The following is a 22,538-nucleotide window of genomic DNA, read 5'->3' as shown; positions in this document are numbered from 1 at the left end:
GGGAAACTTCCACATAATCAAGACTCAGAAGAAAAAGGTCTAAATGTCTCACCCAATTTGGATCAGCTCAGAATCACTCTGGTAAATCAAACTATACTCAATTGCTAGCGAAAAAATATTTTTCCAGATTTTCACATCTCCTTTAATTTCTTGAAGCAGTGAATGGAGATAGTGGCATATACCCAGCTGGTGTCTAACCTCATTGTCCCACTTCATTCGGCTCCTGCAGTGCTGGGGCCTTGCCTCCACCAACGTGACACACCATGCTGTTGCACTGTTGCCACCCTGGGCATGTTGCCAACCACCATCACATTATAAACTTTTATAGATCAGGGGAGCTATGGCTGCCCCCCCTTTTAATATTTTTGCTCCTGAGAACAGCCCATATTACTTTTCCCTGTTGTTATTTGGCTGAAAACCTTAAAACCTTTTGTACTTAAAACCTTCCTTACTTAAAAAACAAACAAACAAACAAACAAAAAAAACCTTTCTGGGCTGGGGATATGGTTCAGTTTGGTAGAGTGCTTGCCTTGCGTGCACAAGGCCCTGGGTTCGATCCCACAAACAAACAAAAAATTTCCTTTATTTAAAACCTTCCAGTGGCTTCTAACAATTAAAATAAAACCCAAACTTCTGACTATGGCCTATAGAACATGACAGGCTCTGTCTCCCTGTAATGCCATCCCAGTGAATTCACACCATCCCCAGTGATTACCTCCTGGGCTTTCAAAGATATCATGCTTGGTCCCAGTCTAAAGACGTTTGCCTGGGTTCTCCTGCCTCAAAGCACCTCCTCAAAGTCCTAGCACATGGAGATGTGTGTGTCTTTTCACACTCCCATGTAACTTGGAGGACAACTCCTAATGCACAGGCTGCACCTAGTAGGCAAGGGAGACTTCCAAAGTCCACCTGTCTTCTGCCTGGGACGCATCTAGACCTACCCATGCTGGATCACTGGGTGTCTGGCCCAATGCCACTACTCAGAGTGGTCCTGCCTACCACACCCACATCTCTCCATCTCCTCATCCTCTTTCTCAAAATGTGACCATGGCTCAGGTCACTTGTACTATCTGGAGGCTTCTGTCACCTCCAGATCAAAGGTCCCTGAGGTACCCCAGGGTCTGCCTAGAGTGATACCTTAGCCAACAGTAAGTGCCAGAAGGCATCTTCTGAAAGAATGAATCAACAAGCCAGGTGCAATGGTGCATGCCTATAATCCCAGTGGCTTGTGAGGCTGAGGCAGGAGGATTTCGAATTCAAAGCCAATTGAGGCACTGAGCAACTTGGCAAAACCCCATCTCTAGATAAAATATAAAAAATGGGGGCTGGGGATGTGGCTCAAGCGGTAGCGCGCTCGCCTGGCATGCGTGCAGCCCGGGTTCGATCCTCAGCACCACATACAAACAAAGATGTTGTGTCCGCCGAAAACTAAAAAATAAATATTAAAAATTCTCTCTCTCTCTCTCTCTCTGACACCTCTCTCTTTAAAAAAAAATGGGCTGGGGATGTTGCTCACTAGTTGAGCACCCCTGGGTTCAATCCTTGGTACCAAAAGAAAAATAAAAAAGAATGAACCAATAAATGAACAAATGATGTCCTTTTTTTGGTGTGAACATCTCAAAAAGAGATCTTGTAAAAATATAGCATGGGTATGTATTTAGCAAAATTAATCTACAGATTACTTTTACTTTTTTATCTACTGAAAATGATTTGTACATCCTCCAATTGAAGTTTAGATGAGCCAAAGAAACAAAATGGGAATGGGGTTCTTTGGATTCTGTGAAGACAGGCTTTTTCTGGGTTAGATGCTGAACATAAAAGGGAAAATTGTGCTGAAACAGACATGTAGACCAGTAGTACAGAATAGAAGACACAGAGACAAACCCACATATATACAGTTATCTATTACTAGACAAATGCGCCAAAAACATTGATTGGAGAAAAGATAGCCTATTCAACAAATGGTGCTGGGAAAACTGGAAATCCACATGTAACAAAATGAAATTAAACCCTTATCTATCAGCCTGCATGAAACTCAACTCAAAGAGAATCATAGGCACTAGAACAGAGACCCTGCACCTAATAGGAAAAAAAGTAGGTCCCGATCCTCACCATGTCAGCCTAGGATCTGACTTCCTTAATAAGACTCCTAAAGAAGTAAAATCAAGAATCAATACAAGGGATGGATTCCAACTAAAAAGCTGCTTCTCAGCAAAGGAAACAATAATGTGAAGAGAGAGCCTACAGAATGGGAGAAAATCTTTACCACAAGCACCTCAGATACAGCTTTAATCTCCAGGATATGAGCATTAATCTCCAGGATATATAAAGAACTCAAAAAACTTAACACCAAAAGTAAATAAATAAATAACCCAATCAATAAATGGGCAAAGGAATTGAACAGACACTTCACAGATGATGATACACAATCAATCAACAAATATATGAAAAATGTTCAACACCTCTAGCAATTAGAGAAGTGCAAATCAAAACTGAGACTTCAGGCTGGGGATGTGGCTCAAGCGGTAGCGCGCTCGCCTGGCATGCATGTGGCCCAGGTTCGATCCTCAGCACCACATACAAACAAAGACGTTGTGTCCGCCGAAAACTAAAAAATAAATATTAAAATTAAAAAAAAAAAACAAAAAACTGAGACTTCATCTCAGTCTGGTCAGAATGGCAGTTATCAAGAATACAAGTAAAAATAAATGTTGGCGAGGATGTGGGGGAAAAGGTACACTTATACATTGCTGGTGGGACTGCAAATTGATACTACCACTATGGAAAGTGGTATGGTCAAAACTCAGGTCAAAAACTGAGGCTCAGAGGTGAAGTAACTTATTCCATGACTTAATAAAAACAAACAGCAGAGCCAGTGTTTGCTCTTAAAAGTATAGTGAACTTTATTCAGTCTGAAAGTTTGAGTATGTATGATTTAATTTTTTAAAAATATAAGAAATATAGCTTGTTAGAGTATTAAAATCGAGAGGACAGAAACTTTTTCTCTCCAGTCTCCTCTCTTCTTTTAGGCACAAAGTAATGTTCACGTTGTTTTTTCCCTGTGCTGGGGACTGAACCAAGAGCCTCCAGCATGTGAGGCAAGCACTCTGCCATCAAGTTATATCACGGTCCAACCCCCCCCCCCAACCCCCGCTTTTTTTTTTTTTTTAGGAAGGGCTTCACTAAGTTGCCCAGACTGGCCTTGAATTTACAATTTTCCTGCCTTGGCCCCCTGAGTTGCTGGAATTCTAGGCCTGTGCCAACACACTCAGCATGTTAACGTTTTGTTTTCAATGAATTAAATCTATGCTCTTCTGTTATCCTCTCCTCAATAACTGTAGCTGAACCATTTACCTTTTCCATTGGAGCCTACATTCTGGTGAATGCAGGTAATAAGTAAGCTAATCAATTATATGATTTCAGACACTGAATAAATGCTATGAAGGAAATGAAAAAAAAGAAAAAAAGAGAAAGTGGTATGGAGATTCCTCAGAAACCTTGGGATGGAACCACCACTTGACCCAGCTTTCCCACTCCTTGGTTTATACCCAAAGGACTTAAAATCAGCATACTATAGTGATGCAGCCACATCAATGTTCATAGAAGCTCAATTCACAATAGCTAAACTATGGAACCAACCTAGATGTCCAGTAGATTAACAGATAAAGAAAATGTGGTGTATATACACAATGGATAATTACTCAGCTTAAAGAAGAATGAAATGATAGCATTTGCTGTTAAATGGAATGGAGCTGGAGAATATCATGCTAAGCGAAATAAGCCAATTCCCAAAACACAAAGGCTGAATGTTTTCTCTGCTATGTGGATGCTAATTTACAATAAGAGGGGCAGGCTAGGGAAGAATAGAATTACTATGAATTAGGTAGAGGGGATTGAAGGGAGGGGAGGGGGTATGGGAGTATAAAGGATAGTAGAATGTATCTGACATTATTACCCTGTGTACATATATGACTACATGACCAGTGTGATTCTATATCATGTACAACCAGAAGAATGTGAAATTATATACCATTTATGTATGATGTGTCAGAGTGCATTCTACTGTCATATATAACTAATTAGAACAAATTAAAAAAGTAAAAATTTTAAAAAAGATATTGTCCAAATTATATTTTTATGTTGCCTGCATCATTATATGTTTGTATAGCAATGAATCCCAATATTTTGTATAGTTTATAATGTACCAATAAAAAATGTGTGAGGGGGGAAGGACTGAAGGAAATGATAAGAAGCATTGCAACTCACTTGTTCTCTCAGCTCATCCACCTTCTCTTGTAGGAGCCATTCTACATTCTGCAAGTACATCTCTGCCTCTTTGGCCTGCCCTTCCTTGGTTTTCATCTGCCTTTCATGTTCTTCCTGTCATAGAAGGTTACACACCAGTATTTACATTTAAAACAGAATCATCACAGGACTTATTTAAATTGGCTAAAATGTACAAATCTAAGCGTGACTGTAGATGACCTTCCTACTAGTCTGTAGAGTAGTAGTTTATTATGCACAGGTGATCCCTGACTTAGATGGGTTGAAGTAGCCTTTAGGGTCAGCTAACTCCTTTCTGTATACTTCTGAGAGGATCCCCTCCTCTCCCTGAGCTATCTTCAACACAGGCTTAGAGAGTCTCTTTGTTATGGTAAGGAATGGAAGCTCACAGCTTCTCTACAACTAGCCTTCAAGTTGCTGGAAGTGGCCATAGAGCCACCCACTCCTGGGCCTTGGGCTTTACAGTTGGGCAGTTTCTGGTTCACTAAGGACCAGCAATCCAAGCATACTCTGCCATTCCATCAGCTGGCCTTCAGAACCTTCTCCCAAATAGCTAGCTCAGAGTGTGGTGCCCCCACTCACTCTCTGTGCATCCAGTCGTCTCCCAGCCTCCTTTTCTTGGACGTTGAGTAGGTGCTGCAGCTCAGTCACACGGGCCCTAGGCACTAGCTGGCTCTTCTGCTCCTGCAGGTGCTGAACCTCCTGTGCATGCTGGGATTGGGCTGCCTTCAGCCTCAGATGGGCGCTGTGTAACTACATGGAGAGAAGTAACAATGGTTGTAATATGACTAAGGGTTCAGAGTCATTAGCAGACACAGAAGCAAAGGCATTGGTGAATTAGTCTCTGCATTTAAGGATACTCCACAACTGAAAGGGCAGGAGGGCCTACTCCCCCTTCTTTGTGGTCCCTGAGTATGCTGCAACACCTAGGAATTCAGAGAGCCCCTTTATTTGGAATTACGACAGCCAAGCTCCCATTAGTCAGAGCTTCGCCAAGTGTCATGAAAACTTATGCCTGTCATCCTCAGCAAGATGGTACTAGGATTTCATGATGGATCTATGGAAGGATCAGGTTATGTCCCATCCAGCATCTTTGCAGCCTGCTACACAGGAGCAGTATAACCCATGCAAGCCATGCATGCTAATCCTTCTTTAAGTGAGGAGTTCACACTTCTGAGGCACAGCTCTGGCTGGAGGTCACAGAATATGATTAACTGCATAACTTAGCCAACTCCTTCAGGCAACTGGAGATAAGGTCTAAACAACTTAAACTGGTTTGCCGAGGTTTCATCTAGAACACAGTTCACCCTTGCTTCATCTCTGAGACCCACGACAGGAGTAGGGACCATGGCTCCATCAGGGATCATATGTGAGGCATGGTGAAAAGAAAGGAACCAGCTCCAGTCCTAGACATGTTAAATCCCTTACTAGCTGTATGACCTCAGGCTGCCTAATAACTTCTCTGGGCTCAACTAGGCTTGGCGATGCTGTCCATCAGCATTTTGTTGATGTTTCTTTCAGGCTGGGACTATATCAGGTACTTCTGACTGCCGCACACACCTGTTCTTGACTTTCTTCAAGGCTCACTGTCAGCTCTGACTGTGACAGCCTCAGATTCTGACATTCCTGATTCACGTGTTGAAGTTCAACTTCAAGTTTTTTGATTTGGTTATCCTGATTAAAAAAGAAATTACAAGTATAAGAAATATCTTAGCAATCTAATACATGTTGAATGTAGAAACTTCAGAAAATTACAGAAAAGAAAATGTTACAAATTTAAACCCCCCACGATCCCTTGAGCCTGAGGCCTACACCTGACATGCTGTCATGACTCCTTCATCCCTCTTCTACACATATACTATCAATAAGATATTTCAGTAAGAAATATCTTCAGTCCTCCTTGGTGTAATTGGACTGTTTTCCCAAGACATCAAGTGTTGTTTAAGAATCTGTTTTGTGGGGCTGGGGTAGTGGCTCAGTGGTAGAGCACTTGCCTAGCATGTGGGAGGCACTGGGTTCAATTCTCAGCACCAAATAAATAAATAAATAAATAAATGTATTGTGTCCGTCCACAACTAAAAATATTTTTAAAAAATCTGGTGTGATGATTCAAACCGACTCCAGTCTGTTTTGCTATAATAAATACCACAGCAATAAAAATTCTTCCAGTTAAATTTCCCATAATGTTCTTAGCTATAATTCCTATAAGCATGATTATGAACTCAAATCAGAGACATTCCCGAGGCTCTCGATACATAATTTGCCAAACTACCCTCTACTTTTTCTGGATCCTGATGATGTGCCAAAGCTGCTCATGTCTACCCACTTCTCTAGGGCTTAGGAAGCTCCTCATCTCACTGCTAGGGCACCCACCTCCAGGACATCAGGGTTTATCTGACCTGTTTGTGGCTGAGTCTTCATTGCCTGTTCCCACTGCCTGGTTGCAGGGCAGGACCCTGATGGTACTGCCTTAGTCCACTCACCTGCTGCTCCTCCCGGCGCCTTGCCTCCTCCAGCCTCTGCCTTAACAGCTGAATGGCAATGTGATTCTTCTCCTTTTGGGCCTGATGTGTAGAAGCATCTCCTTCCAGCTGAAGGACTCTGCAGTTGAGCTGTGACAATTCATCCTTGTATTTCTGAATCTACAGGGGAAAAAAGGTTAAAATAGATTAAAACAAATGCTTTTAAACCAGTAGCTCAATTCAGATCATTCTAGTGGTCCCAATTAGAGGAAGGGGAAGCCAGTGGCATCTGGCACTGTATGTCCCACAGAGCCGAAGATGGTCCGGCCTCAGTATTGGGGGTGCTTAGGACCAGAAGCCCTGCTCTGTCACCTAGAAGTGAGACACACCTATGCCACCAGAGGTGGTTATGTGCCATGACCACTGAAACTACCATTCTGAAGAACTTCCACGTCTTCTTCATTTTGTCCATGGCTACTTCTAACATATTTAAAGCAATTTAAAGTTTAAAAAAAACTAATTAATCTTGAAGTGTAAAAATCTCTTCATAATCTTCCTTTGGTCTCTATCACTGGAGACATAAGCACAGCTTCTAGCAGGAGCACAGCCACCACACAGTACATTTTGCTTTCTCTCAGTGGCCACTGCCCAGTGGGTAGTGGGTGTACAGCAAACACATGGAGTAAATGAGTGAAGACATCAGGCACCAAAACATACCTAAAAGTTGGTCTTACAGTCTTTTACCAAGGTAATTTCAGCTATTCTTGTTTTTTGGGGTTTTTTTTTGGGGGGGAGGGGGTCATAACTATCTTCTTACAGTCCAGTTTTTCTTATTTGATTTTTCGACAGTAGTCAGTTTTGAAGACACAGAGTGTTGGCAGCTCTGTAAGCAGCATCCTCTGAAGCACTACTATCAGCACACACATAATCTCCCCAGGTCTAGGCTGACACCATTTTGTTTTTGTGGGTTTAATTAGCATACAGTGGAACCTCGAAGTTGCTTCAGTATGGATTCATGCAAGGTTAGTGAGTCTCTATGCTGTTCTCAAGCTCTTCTCTGAATTAATCTCACCTCATCCCTTCTCTAGAACCTTAGGACTGAGGGTAAAGATGTTGCTACCATGTCTTAAGTTCTGGGTAGTTCTGTCTGGATTTTTGATATTTTGGGTAAAAACTGACATTGATTTTCAATACTGATGTACATTCATCTTGTCCTCTAAGGATAGCCTTGATTTCATCAATAGAAATGGAATCTTTCTTCAACTCCTAATATAAATAAACTTGAAAAAAGTTTCAGTTAGAAACCTAGTTCAGAAACTGAGCTAATTTATAAGTGACCTCTGTAATAAATGGTACTGATGACCAGAGAATGTATTTCAAAATATCACAGTATATTAAGAAGCATGACCACTTTATTTTCAAACCTAGCTATTGCATTGGAGGGGTTTATTGCATCTGTAGCATGTCACTGATTATTCTAGTTAGTCTTATAATGATTTTTTTAAAAACATATCTCTTTGGAATAAATAAAAATTGGTGACAGTAATTGCTACTGATTTGTTCAACCCCTTAACTGCACTGTATGGTCAACATGTCACCATGATATAGTGGAATTCCCCATGTAGTATATTACTGTTATGCGATGATTGGCTTTTGAAGCAATTTGATAATGAAGTGCTTTGATATTCTAATTGACATGGAACAAGTTTTTTCCTGCTTTCCAAATAGAATTTTGTAACCAACTTTGCTATTTTTTTTAAACAGTTTGTAAGAATGTGTCATTTCTTGGGGAAAGGCCATCCATCAACAACTATCGTAACTGCTACTTTGTTATATATATAATTCTTATATTGAACCTGGTGGTCTAATGAGTCTTTAGGAAGAAGATTGTTTTTCAGTATTATTTTTATCATGGAAATCTCAGAATCAGCTTAAGCTATAGATTTCATGAGAAAAGACTAGAGCTCTTGGTCAGAATGATATTTGGTGATGGAAACTTGTTCATAATTTATTGCTACTGTGGAAATATTTGCATTTTCTTATTTAATCTTTTACAGTTAAATATTTTGATTTGTTCTATGCCTTCAGTTTAAATTATTTCAGGACTTTTTTGGGCATATTTAAATAATGGTATAATAATCATTCAGGATGGAAATAAAAGTCATCCTTTCCAAAAATAAATAAATAAGCAAACAAACAAATTAATTAATTAATTAAATAAACTAACTAGTCAATCATTTTCTACTCAACTTTAGTATTTAAAGTCTTTGGAAAGAATTTAAAATGTACACACCAATTTCAAGAGGAGAACATTACGAGGAAAATTCACACACCCTTCAGTCAGACTCCCCAATGACAGCATCCTCCCCAACTGATCTGCCATTTGCACTATCAAATGTGTATACAAGTGTACGTGCGAATGCACACACATATACAGGATGTTTTCTTCCCCCACCCCAGCCCTGCAGCATGTTTCCTGTTAATAGAAGTGCTCTCTCACGTGGTAACCTGGATGTCCCACACACATTCCAGTTTCATCAACTGGCCCAGTGATGTCCTTTATAGCACTCCTTCCCCAGTACAGGGTCAGATGGTGTCTCATCTATGATGTCTTGGCCTTCTTGAATGTGGGATGTTTCCATAGTCTTTTAAAGGACTTTTTATTATTGACATTTTTGTAAAATATGATTCCTCCTCCATTTTAACAGTTTTTTATTTAGTGTTTGTCTGATGCTTCCTATTGTCTCATGTGATGTGTTCTTGGCCAGGTGCTACATAAGTGATGCTGTAACTTCTCTGGGCTTTGTGTCAGGAGGTGTAGATGTCATCTGCCTCTGGTGACAGATGTTTATGATGATCATTTTCTTTAACCTTTAACTTGCCTCCAGTTAGCTTTTACTGCAGAAGCTGATGTATCAGCAGCTACCTCCAAAAAATTCTCTCTCTCTTTAAAAAAATAATAAAGGTATTGTGATGATAAGTGAAGTTATCCAATCCCAAAAATCCAAATGCGAAATGTTTTCTCTGATATAAGGATGTTGATTCATGATGGGGTTGTGGGGTAGAGCATTGGATGATTAGAGGAACACTATATAGGGCAAAGGGGTGGGAGGGGAAGGGAGAAGAGATGGGGGTAGGAAAGACGGTGGAATGAGATGGACATCATTACCCTAAGTACATGCATGAAGACACGAATGGTGTAACTCTACTGTGTGTGCAACCAGAGATATGAAAAATTGTACTCTGTATGTGTACTATGAGTTGTAATGCATTCTGCTGTCACGTATAACAAATCAGTATAAATAAAAAATTACTGATTACAATTACAAAAAAAAAAAAAAGAAATAAAGGGATATCTGTGTCAAAGATCACTGCTCTCAATCTGATCAAGATTTTAGGTCTAATTTCCAGTTTAAAAAATAAACATGTGACATAGGAGCAGATTAAACTACCTCTTAGGAAGCACCTGGTAATCCAGAATGTAGATTAACATATTATGATGGTGCCAGAGACAACCAGCTGGTCTCTTCAAAAAGCATGAGAAAAAATTGGTGATATGGGTCAAAAAAATTAATGAGATGCTTGGGAGGACTATATTTGCACAGATGTCCCCTGGTAGCACCTGCCACCCATGTCCTCTTCTGCAGTAATGACCTACTTAAACATGGGCCCATGTGGCTCTGGGAGACTCAGTGAGAAAGATGGGGAATGACCTTTACCTATCAGAACACTTCCTCCAGGATCCCAGTCTCACAGAGAGGACCTGTGTCAACAAACACATTCAGAAGGAGTCCCCAAATGATCAGCCTGTATGTCCAGTCTTCCCAGTCACAGCCCCAACACCAAATAGCAGGGACGAACCATCAGAGATATGTCTGTGTCTGAATCCCTGATCTACAGGTTCCATGAGTACAATTGTGTGGTTAGTTTATGCCAACAAGTTGATTTGATAGCTAAATAAAATGTGTCAGCCACAACTGCATTCTAGGGTCAAAGATTTTATTATGTAAGCCATTTTTTAATAAGTGTAAAAATGTGAATGTGGTCTGAATTCTGGATGGTGTTAGATAGTTACTGTTAAGTTTCTTAAGTGTGAGAACAATAGTGTGGTTAGATAGAAGATATTTTTAGAAAAGGCCTGATGAAATATTTAGGAAATAGAAGTATCATAGTATCTGTAATCTACCTTCAAATAGTTCAAAGAATAGACACAAGAAACATGGAGACGTAAACAGAGAACTAAAAGCATGTATACCAATAACAATTATCAAATTAAGGTTGTGGTAGGTAGGTGATCAGTATATGCTACTTCCACTTATATATTTTTAAAGGTTTTCATAATAAAATTTTTTGGGAAAGAGTTCAAATGGTTATTTATAAACCCATTTATAAATATTTTACAGAGGGAACAAGAGAAGGGAAAGGGCAGAGTGGCTACTCTGAAACCAGGAAGGACTTACATGGACCATTTCCACAAGAAGCTGCCCACCCTCAGCAAATGCAGAGCCGTAAGTGTTCTTAAGTGAATCCATCATTATCCTCCATGAGGCTTATGTAAGTCACCTTTTAAAAATGTAACCAATACCTCAAATAATCAATTTACAAGAAGAAAAGGCTTATTTTGGCTCACAGTTTTGGAGATTTCAGTCCATGACCAATTGACCCTATGGCTTTGGGTCATGTGGTATAGCAATATATATCATGGTGGTTTGCACATGGTAGAACAAAGATGCTTACCTCAGGAAACAAAGACAGAGAAAAAGGAAGGGGTGGCATCCCACAGTCCCTTTGTGAAGTATACCCTCAATGACCAGGCCCCACTTCTTAAAGATTCTACCACCTCCAAATAGTGCCGCTCTGTGGAATAAGTCTTTAATTCATGGGCCTTGGGCGGGGGGCGGGGGACACTCCAGATCAAACTACAGCAAGGCCCAAGCAAAGCTACCACAGGCACACCATGGAAATGAACACTGGGAGCTGGGAGCCAAGACAAGCTGCTGTTCTACTAGTGGATTGAGGCAGAAGCTGTTTTCATTGGCCACGTGAGAAGAGCAGGCACCATGAGAGAGGAGTTGTAGGGACTTTTCTTTGGCAAAAGCAAGGGTTTGAGATGAAGAAGGTGACAAAGAAACTCCTAGAATAAGCAAGTTCAGCAAGGCCACAGGATGCAAAATTAGCACAAAAAACGTCAACTCTATTTCTGTACATGTGCACAGCATGTACAGAAGCTCAAATCAAAAACATACTACTTCCGGTTTCAGGTCTCACATGTAAAGAGCTTAGAAATTATCACTCCCATCCTGCCAACAAGAAAAAGCTGAAAAATGAGGCTGGAGTTGTAGCTCAGTTGTGGAGCACTTGCCTTGCAAGTATGAGGCACTGGGTTCAATCCTCAGCACCACATAAAAATAAATAAATAAAGGTATTAAAAAAAAAAAAAGGAAAAGCTGAACAAACGGAAAAGCAGCAAATCTTAGATCCATCAGAGAACTGAAGTCACAGGACAAACCAAACATTCTGAAAACTGGAGAGACCGGTCTTGGGAGAGATAGAATCAGTTTATCAGGAGCAGAAGGCTTCAGCAGGAAACTGATAGGAAAGCTTTATCTGTAAAGACAAATATTGGAGACTCTAGGCCTGGGCTAACCTGAGAGCTAGAGTGCCAGGGGTGGGGGCACTGTCACGGAGCCTCCAATGTCTCTAAGCCTTATCAGGTTCTCACAGTTAAAATTAGAGAAAAATCCCTTCAGGCTTCCTCAGGGGAAAGTGATTGCTTCAAATTGTGTTTCTCTGAAATCCACACATTGAAGCCAGTGTTTAGGGCTAGGGATGGGGCTTTCAGGAAATAATTTAGGTTAAATGAGGTCACAAAAGTGGGCTTCTAGAAAAAAGTAGGCCCAAATCTCCATCATGTTGAATTAGGCCCCAGCTTCCTTAATAAGACTCCTATAGCACAAGAATTAAAATCAAGAATCAATAAATAGGATGGATTCAAATTAAAAGTTCTTCTCAGCAAAAGAATCAATCAGTGAGGTAAACAGAGAACCTACAGAATGGGAGCAAATTTTTACCACACACACATCAGATAGAGCACTAATCTTCAGGATATATAAAGAACTCAAAAATCTTAACACCAAAAAAACAAATAACCCAGTCAATAAATGGGCCAAGAACTGAACAGATCCTTCTCAGAAGATGATATACAATCAATCAACAAATAGATGAAAAAATATTCAACATCTCTAGCAATTAGAGAAGTGCAAATCAAAACTACTCTAAGATTTCATCTCACTCCAGTCAGAATGGCAGCTATTAAGAATACAAACAACAATAATTGTTGGCGAGGATGTGGGGGAAAAGGCACACTCATACATTGTTGGTGGGACTGTAAATTGGTGCAGCCAATTTGGAAAGCAGTATGGAGATTCCTTGGAAAACTTGGAATGGAAACACAATTTGACTCAGCTATCCCACTCCTCAGTTTATACCCAAAGGACTTAAAAACAGCATACTACAGGGACACAGCCACATCAATGTTTACAGCAGCACAATTCACAATAGCTAAATTGTAGAACCAACCTAGAGCCCTTCAGTAGATGAATGGATAAAGAAAATGTGATATATATATATATATAATGAAATATTACTCACCATTAAAAGAGAATAAAATCATGGCATTTGCAGGTAAATGGATGGAGGTGGAGAATATTAAGCTAAGTGAAATAAGCCAATCCCAAAAAACCAAATGCCGAATGTTTTCTCTGATATGAGGGTGCTAATCCATATGGATACTGGCGGGATGGTAGCGGGGAACATGGGAGGTATGGATGAACTTTAGATAGAGCAAAAAGGAGGGAGGGAAAAGGAAGGGGCATAGGGGTAGGAAAGACAGTGGAATGAGATGGACATCATTACCCTAAGTACATGTATGAAGACCCAAATGGTGTGACTCTACTTTGTGAACAACCAGAGACACGAAAAATTGTGCTTTGTGTAATATAAATTGAAATGCATTCTGCTGTCATATATTACAAATTAGAATAAAATTTTAAAAAGTGGGCTTCTTATATAATATGATTGGTGCAATTATAGCAGCAAGAGAGAAATTTCTCTCTTTAAGCCTTGTGAGGACATGGTGAGAAGCCAGGACCAATGTCCCTTGATCTCAGACTTCCAGCCTCTAGAACAGTAAGAAATAAGTATCTGTTGCTCAAGTCACTCAGTGTATTTTGTGAAGCAGCCCATGCTAACTAAAATGTTGACTAGATAGAAGGACACCCAGAGGATATTGTTTTTAGGCCCTAAGGAAAATAACTCCCTAGAACTTAATTGACCTGTGGAAAGGAAAATACTGAACTGTACCCCCTTCAGCCTGCCCATCTCAGTACATAGCCAACAGAATGTCAAAAATACAAAATACTCAAAACACGAAATGTTGGCAAGGATGTAGAGAAACCAGATCATATATACATGCTGGTAAGAGTATAAAACATTACAGGCATGCTAGGAAACAGTTTCGGAGTTTCTTATAAAAATAAACGTGTTGGGCACAGTGGCACATGCCTGTTACCCCTAGAGACATGGGAGGTTGAGGTAGGAGGATGGCAAGTTTGAGACTGACCTGGGCAACTAAGCAAGACCCTGTCTCAAAAAAAAAAAAAAAAAAAAGTGTTAGAGATATACCTCTATGAAACAAACAAAAAAACTAAACATGTGACTACCACACAACTCAGTTATTATTGTCTTAGGGGTTTATCCTGGTACAACAAAAACTTATGTTCACACAAAAACCAGAGTAATAATATTTGTAGCTGCTTTATTTGTAATAGCCCAAACTTGGAATCAGTCATATATCCTTCAAAAGTTTGAGGCCGGATAGCCTTCAAAGTTTGAGGCCGACCTGGGCTAAGCCAGACCCTGTCTCAAAATAAAAAAATAAAAAGGGTTAGAGATATACTTCAATGAAGCAAACAAACAAACAAATAAAAACAACCAAACATTTGACTACCACACAACTCAGTCATTATTGTAATGTAAAAACAAACTGTTGTATGTCCGTTCCACAGGAACTACTCAGCAATAAAAACAAACTACTGATACACACAACACTTGGATGACTCTTCAAGGAATTATGATAGGTAAAAAAGACAATCCTAAAAGTCACATTCTATATAATTCTACTTGTATAATATTTTGAAATAAAAGTTTAGAAACAGGACATTTTAGTGGTTGTCAGGATTAGGTGGGTAGGGAGAAAGTTGGCATGGTCATAAAAGGGCAACACTAGGAATGACCATGATATTAGAAATATTCAATATCTTGACTGTGGTGGTGGATACAGAAACCTACACAGATGATGAACTCAACATACACACATACATAAGAGTACACAAGTAAAACTGGATAAATCTAAATATGATCCATGGATTTAATTGATGTCAATATCTTGGCTGTGATATTTATTATAGGCTGAATTGTGTCCTCTACCCAGAGTCATATGTCTTAACCCCTGACACTTCAGAATATGAATGTATTTGGAGATGGGTCTTGAAAGAGGTTATTAAGGTAATGAGATCATATAGATAGGCCTTAATCCAATATGACTGGCAACCTTATATGAAGAGGAGATTAGGACACATACATGTACAGAGGGACAACTATGTAAACAAAGAAGGAGAAGGTACCATCTTCAAGCCAAGGGAAGAGACCTCAGAAGAAACCAACCCTGTAGGTACCTTGATCTCAAACTTTTAGACATCAAAATTGTGATGAAATGAATTTTTGTTATTTAAACCCTCACAGTCTGTAATATGGAGTTTTGACAGCCCTAAAATACTAACACAGATATTGCACTATTGTTTTGAAAAATGTTACCACTGGGGAAAACTAAAGTGTATAAGGGATTGCTCTGTATTTCTTATAAATATGTATGAATCTATAATTATTAATAACAATTTTTTAAAAAGCCAAGGATAACACATTCTAGGTTGATTGCTTATTCCTTAATTAGTGTTAATTAAAAGACAGGAAGAAGAACAAAGTACAAAATGCATTTTTGTATTGGGGGCAGGAGGAGGATCAGCATAGGAGGTGAAAAGAACATTTATATACAGAGTAAGAGATAATGATCAGATAATAAGTAACCATACTGAGGGTGATGGAAATCAGATATCTCATTGGAGAAATGGGTTACAAATACAAAAAAGGAGAAAACTAGCATTATCCCTAAGATGTTGGGTGCAAATTGCAGATATGGGTTTGAATTCATAGTTTTCAATATAGAGGTAAATAAACATACTTGAAACTATATGCATATGTATAAACACATACATGTCCTAGCTGTATCCACTAACATCTCCTGGAAGCAGCATACCCCAGAAACAATGAGCACATCCAGTGCCATCCAATGGTCTAAAGACCATTCTAAAGACTATCCTTGGCTATGAATTACAAAGGGAAAAGTAACTGTGGAGAGGCTCAGTCAACACCACCTTACCCAAGCAATCAAAGTGTTCAACAAAGGGACAAAACATTGTGTCTCTGAGAGGATGAAATGGGGATATAGCATCACTTCTGAGTTGTTCCTACCCCAAACAGAGAATCTGACTTATCACAAGGAGCTATTAGACAACTCAGATGGAGGGACATCCTCATAGTGGCCACCTGCAATCTTGAAAATGTCAAGGTCTTAACAATCAAAGACAGGCTAATGGAAGGAGACTAATGCCACACATAACTGCCAACATTCCAGGCACCTGCTAAACCAAAATGGGGTGAGTGGGTTCCTATGCATGCCAGTACCTGATTCTGAGGGGGAAGTAGGGACTGGCAACTCTCTCTCTCTCACATCTTTTAGAAAAAAGCTCTCTACTTCCTTTTTGTAAGTGTGAGACTATTTCAGGATAATAACAAAAAAAAGGCTTCATGCCAGTCATCAATACTTGACCTGTATGTTGAGTTCTTCCATTTCAAGGCAGGTCTTTTCTTTGTCTCTCTTTAAATCTTCAATTTCCTTTCTGTTGAAAAAGCAAAATAAACAACATCATTTCTAACTAACCAGTGTCTTTTCCTTGGCCATCTCCCACTGTGACATTACAGTTTGAATTTGTAGTCACAGAACAGACTCTGTCTGCCCTGGGTCTTCCATAGCCCCACTGTCACTGTCTCTATGACAATACTGCTGAGGCTGCTGGTGATGATGAGGAGGGAGGAGCCAGTCCAATCCCAAATCAGGGAAAATTTAGAAATGTGAAATTGCTCAGATATGTAGGCAGTTGCCACTATTGTATGAATAAACAGCACCTGTAAAATTCCTTAGTCACACATACTGATATTTCTTTTTTTGCAAAACATGTAACTTATTCACACCCAGCAGCATGAAGACCCAAGCAGTCTTACTACTACTGAGGTTTGTTGCTAAAGGGTCCTGGCAAAATACCGAGAGAAAAAGAGAATTTTGTTTATTTAAATTTTTATTTGTTATTTTTAGTTATATGTAACAGTAGAATCCATTTTTGATATAATTATATAAGTATGGAATATATATTATTCTAATTAATATCCCAGTCATGTGAATGTACACAATATTGAGATTCACTGTGGTGTATTCTTATATGCACACAGGAAACTTACATTAGAATCATTCCACTGTCTTTCCTAATCCTGTCCCCACTCCCTTCCCTTCACTTCCTTTTGTCTAATCCACTGAATTTCTATTCCCCACCCCACTAAAAAAAGAATTTTAGACTGTGGAATTGCTATAACATAATAGTAACTACTCTAGCAACATCACAGTAATTTATCAAACCAGAACCACATTCTCAGCATTTTAGAGCTGAGCTCATCTTGAAATTCATAGTTGGGAAAAAAACAAAAAAGGATAAACAAATTGTCCTTGGATGCAGTTACAGTAGTGACAGCAGAAAGCCACCCTCACCCCGCAGACTCTCCCCTTCTCTGGTGCATACGTCCCTGCCCTGCCTATCCCATCTCCAGCCTTGACTCACTGACATTGATATACCAGCAATGAACCTTGAGGAAATGCATAGCTGAAACCATTTATCAGAACATAACCAGATAGACCCTCCTTACCCAGGAAGGCCCTAGTAGCACTCCCACCCCTCCAAAAACACTCACTGTCCCCCACGCCTAATTGTGACATGGAACATTTCTGTATAGGTGAGAAGTATCTGTATGTCAATTGTGAGGGCTGTGTTCTGGAGCTGTGGATGTGGAGCCAACCATGCAGCAGCATGCATATGCTCTGTCCCCACTTCTGAGACAAAGAAGCATATACAGTGGCTGCCAACCTGTGGTGGGAAGTCAGAATTCCCTATGCCTATCAGATCTGTTCAGAAGTCCACAAGTTCATCCACGTAGGTCTTTCTGGAATGAGGGTTTATCTGCCAGCATCTCCCACTTTCTATATCAATCCCTCCTAAGCTCGTTCTAGAGACAGATACAGAGGCCTCTGTCTTGTTGGTGTGGGCGAACTACTGAGACACGCCTTACCTCTGTGCATCATTTGTGCTCTCTGCAGCTTCAAGTTCCTGCTGAATCCTTCCCAGATCATTTTTCAACAATATGTTTTCTTCAGAAAGCCTCTGAAACTCGATTCTGCATGAAAAATTGAAAAAAGCCTGGTGAGAAGGAGCTGGCAGCAACATGCAGTCATAAGAGCTGAAAATTGCAGTCTTCATTCCCTCCCTGGAGGTGGTGTAGGGTATTTTGCCTTTTCTCCTCTCCAGTGGTAACATGCTCTGACATGCATCTCCTGTGAGCATCTCACAGGAGCACCACTGTCTTAGCTTCTAAACTGCACTTTATCAACAGCCCATGAATGCAATCAGCACCATTATTTTGTTTTACCTTTTGGGGCAGCTGACATTTCACCACTTCCATCTGAATATGGATATGGGTACTGGCTTCTATTGCCAAGTGCTAGGGGTAAGTCCTCAGGGATGGCAAAGGATATTCATCCCTGGCCAGTGAACTGCAGCCAGAGCTAAGAAGCACAAGGAATCAGACCAAACTACAAAGGCATACTTTCTCTCTTGTGAGAGTTCACCCATCCCACACCCTCACAGCAGCTCTAGAAGGAAATACTTAGGAAAATTCCATGTCAATATACAGAGAGATACTTGACAGAAGGTTGCCCCTCTAGTGGGAACCATCTTGGGACATCAACCAACACCACTGATTTAAGAAAGATGACAATTTACTGATTCAGATCACTAAAGAGGCATCTTAAAATTCATACTTGATGCCTGGAGGATTTATTAATATACGGGAGTCTAGCTGACATTTACTTCTCCTGGTAGGTCTCTATCTGGATTTAGCCTCCCATTTTTTTTCAATCTAAGAACACATCTCTGAGTTCATTTTATCTATGTTGCTTATAGCATTAAGCCTATGTATCCCCTTAACATAACTTCCTATATGTCATGATAGACTAAGAGAAGAATAAAGAAATATAAGTCTCTGGAATTTAAAAAGTAACAGGAAGGGGAACTGAACGGATCAAATTATATTGTTATATTATGTGCCTCTACAAATATGCAACAATGAATCCCACTATTATGTATAATTATAATGCACCAATAATTTTTTTAAAGCAGCAAAGGATTTCATGCAAGACAGCAAAACAAATTATATCTGTTTTGAAGCTACCACTCTGTCTCCAGAATGGAAAACAAAGTGACTGAATGCAAGTGGAGTGTGTGTGGGTCTACTTCCAGGAGCCCAGGAAAACTGAAGGCAGCCTCTCCACATCCTCACACTCGTCAGAAACAATGAAACCTGTGCAGGCCTGAGTGTGCAGTATGTGACTGTCCTCACAGAAAGCAATGGAAACTCCCAGGAATCCCCCAAACAAAACAAAAACCCGGAAGCTGAAATGAAAGCTGAGTGGGAAGCCACAAAGGCGGGTGACCCTGCAATCAGGAACTATACCAGCACCACTATCAGCAGGGACGCCTGTTTTTTTTTTTTTTTTTTTTTTTTTTAACCTGTTCTGGATTTTATACATCTAGAGTGGTCACAGAGGAAAGGCATAACACACTATGACCCTCCTTGGACATGGTGCCACCTCTGCTTCATCAATGGGGCTATCCAGAAATCAGGGCAGTGAGAACAAGGCTACATCCCTAAGAGGCAAAGGTGTGAAACAAAACAAAACAAAACACCTGAATGGTGAGGAACAGCCCTTTGGGCCAGCAAGGGGCAGGGTAGCCCTTGGGGATGCTGGGCTTCCAGCTTATGATCAAGTTTTCTTTCTTAAATTGGCTGGTATGCTGACATTTATTTCTTCTGGTTTATCATAAATGCTAATTTTTTTCTTGGCACTGGGGATTGAACCCAGAGCTTCACACATGCTAAGCCAATATTCTATCACTGAACTACACCCCTAGTCCCACATCTTTTTTCTCCTAAAGGAAGTAACCTTTCCATCGTCCTCCCAATGTACACATCGCCTGGAATACAGATATCATCACTCCTATGTGACTATGCCCACTACTGGGACACACCATGTCTGCTTTGTCAGTGTTACTGACATGGACAAGAGCCATGGACAATGACCTCCTGAAGCCTGTTTCCACAGGACTGGACATCTTGTAGGTGTGCGTATGGAGACTGATGGAACTAAATGACAGCAAGCATGGAGCATGTCATGGAACAGCATCATGTGCTTGCACAGGGATGTGCAAGTATCCATAAACATCTTCCAGGCAGGAACCAGGTGAGGGGCCCTCAAAGCCATGCTCTGCAGCTCTGAAAAAGCCAGCAGTCACTGCAGTGTGCAGGCCAAGGACAGTGCCTAGTACACACGGGAGGGGCTGTAGTCCCCCACCCCCTGCCTCTCAAACTCAGCAGGCAGAGGCCTCACAGATGATCCAGGACCAACACAGACCTTGTACTGTTAGGCAGAGATAGAAATACCAGAGCCTGCTGAGCTGCTCAGGAAAGCACTGCCTTGCCTCTCCTCTGCACACCTGCTGAGCACCCAGTGACCAGAAATGCCTAGGGACAGGGCTCATATGGCCATACAGGTGCAAGGTTACAGAGTTAGCCTATCTGTGAGCTTGCCAGTGGGGAAGGACTATGTCACAGTCACTAGTGAGAGGCTATTGGGTTTAGTTCTGCATTTTAAGAATAGGAAAAACTAAACCTGTCATTCTCTCTTGAGTCTGCTTCTTTCTCGAGAGCCCGGACAACATCTTCCAGCTGGAGAAGTTTGTTTCTCATATCACTCTTCTCTTTCTCCAATGCCATTTCGGCTTCTGTCTCCTCCAGGGCAGTAAGACACTCCAGCCCAGGCTGCTGTGGGTCTGGGAGCTTGGAGTGTAACAGGGAGGACCCCCAACAGGCAGCCTCCTGGCTGTGCTCAAGCCATGTCTCTAGGGCATTGTCACCACCTCTGGACATCCCCTCAAAGACCTGGCCATGACCACTCTCAGGGGCTGGGTCCTTGCTCAGGCTGCTGGCTTGCTCCTCCAAAGTGGCTGGGCTGTGCCATGGCTCCAATGTCTGGGGCTGAGCCAACCAGGTAATCCCCTCTGTTGTCAATACGGGCAGCTCCTGGGCATCAGCCTGGCCCAGACTCATTGGGGCCCTGGCAGAAGGCACTGGCTCCTCTGCAATGGCTCCCTTGTTCCCTTCGCATGGCTGCATGTATGACCTCTTCTCCAAGGGAACAGAAGCTACCTCCTCAGCACTGAGCAGACCCTGACAGTTCTCTCCTAGGCTGAAGCTTTTCAAGGACTCTCTGGATACCAGAACAGGGGTTGGGCTCTGTGTGGTGTCCACACAGCAAGGCTGGCTGGGTAAATCCCTGCATTCAGTTCGCCTCTGGCCAGGCGTGTCTCCTGCCAGTTCCCTCATCTCTTCATCAGTATTCAGGTCCAACTGAGCCAGTGGTTGCTCCCCACCTAGGCACAGGGATGTGAGGCCATGTATACCCCCTTGCTCACTGCCCGTCACAGTGGTTCCATCGTTCAAGAGGGCCCTCAGTGCCTCTGCCTCCTGGGCAAGGCCTTCCACTTGTTTCCTGTAGGTGTGCTCCAATTTCTCCTTCTCCAGAGCAATCGATCTACAAATCTGTGCCTGTTCCTCACTCATCACTGCCTGCAGTTTCATCTGCTGCTTCTGACAGCGTGTGAGGATCTCCTTCTCTCTCTCTTCCTGCTGCTCTTTCTCCAGGTCCAGTTGTGCCACCAGCTCCCTCAGTTGCCACAGGTGCGTTTGCAGCAGCTGGTCCTTCTCGCTCTGATGCTGTAGGGACAGCCTTTCACAGCGGGCAACATGTTGGGCTTCCAGCCATGACAGTTTCTGGGTCAGCACATCTTCTGCCTCTTTCCTACAGAAATATAATGAGTCACAAAAACATGGGCTCTGCCAGAGTGAACCCCAGACCCTTATTCTCAGGGAAGAAAAGACCACTAGGACTCCTGTTCTAACTGCCTAGCTCTTCTCTCCTGACTGATTTTCTGTATCCTTCTTTATGTCCCTGTGCCCAGGGCTTCCACACCTGGGGGTTAGGTCTACACACAGAAGCCAGCAATGGAAGTCACTCACCACATGTGATGGTTTAAATGAAAGGGAATTACAATTATGTAGAAGTAAAATTCCATCCTGTAGTCACACTGGCCACATTGCCAAGTGCTCAAAGGTCAAGTGTGGCCAGTAGTTACTAAACTGGTCAGAGGATGTGTGCATCATCGCAGTGAGTGCTCTCAGACAGTGCTAGTCTTGAGTGTTAGTAAAATGGTTGAAACTCATCTGTATTTAAAACTT

At 41.3% G+C, this 22,538-nt stretch overlaps 1 protein-coding gene across 2 annotated transcripts in view; it reads right to left on the bottom strand.

The window, feature by feature from the left end:
* Ninl (ninein like) overlaps positions 1-22,538 on the bottom strand; it is a 155,587-nt gene that overhangs the window by 2,785 nt on the left and 130,264 nt on the right. For both annotated transcript variants that reach the window (XM_071608682.1, XM_071608683.1), the window contains exons 17-23: positions 20,914-22,101; positions 18,258-18,362; positions 16,693-16,762; positions 6,768-6,926; positions 5,845-5,958; positions 4,867-5,037; positions 4,267-4,380 (exon numbers count right to left, since the gene is read on the bottom strand). In XM_071608682.1, coding sequence (XP_071464783.1) covers positions 4,267-4,380; positions 4,867-5,037; positions 5,845-5,958; positions 6,768-6,926; positions 16,693-16,762; positions 18,258-18,362; positions 20,914-22,101 — 1,921 coding nt within the window. The remainder of the gene's footprint in view (positions 1-4,266; positions 4,381-4,866; positions 5,038-5,844; positions 5,959-6,767; positions 6,927-16,692; positions 16,763-18,257; positions 18,363-20,913; positions 22,102-22,538) is intronic.

Source organism: Marmota flaviventris, chromosome 2, assembly GCF_047511675.1.
Source record: "Marmota flaviventris isolate mMarFla1 chromosome 2, mMarFla1.hap1, whole genome shotgun sequence".
Classification (NCBI taxonomy): domain Eukaryota; kingdom Metazoa; phylum Chordata; class Mammalia; order Rodentia; family Sciuridae; genus Marmota; species Marmota flaviventris.
The sequence above is the reverse complement of the archived record's forward strand: the minus strand, read 5'-3'. Positions and strand labels throughout refer to the sequence as shown.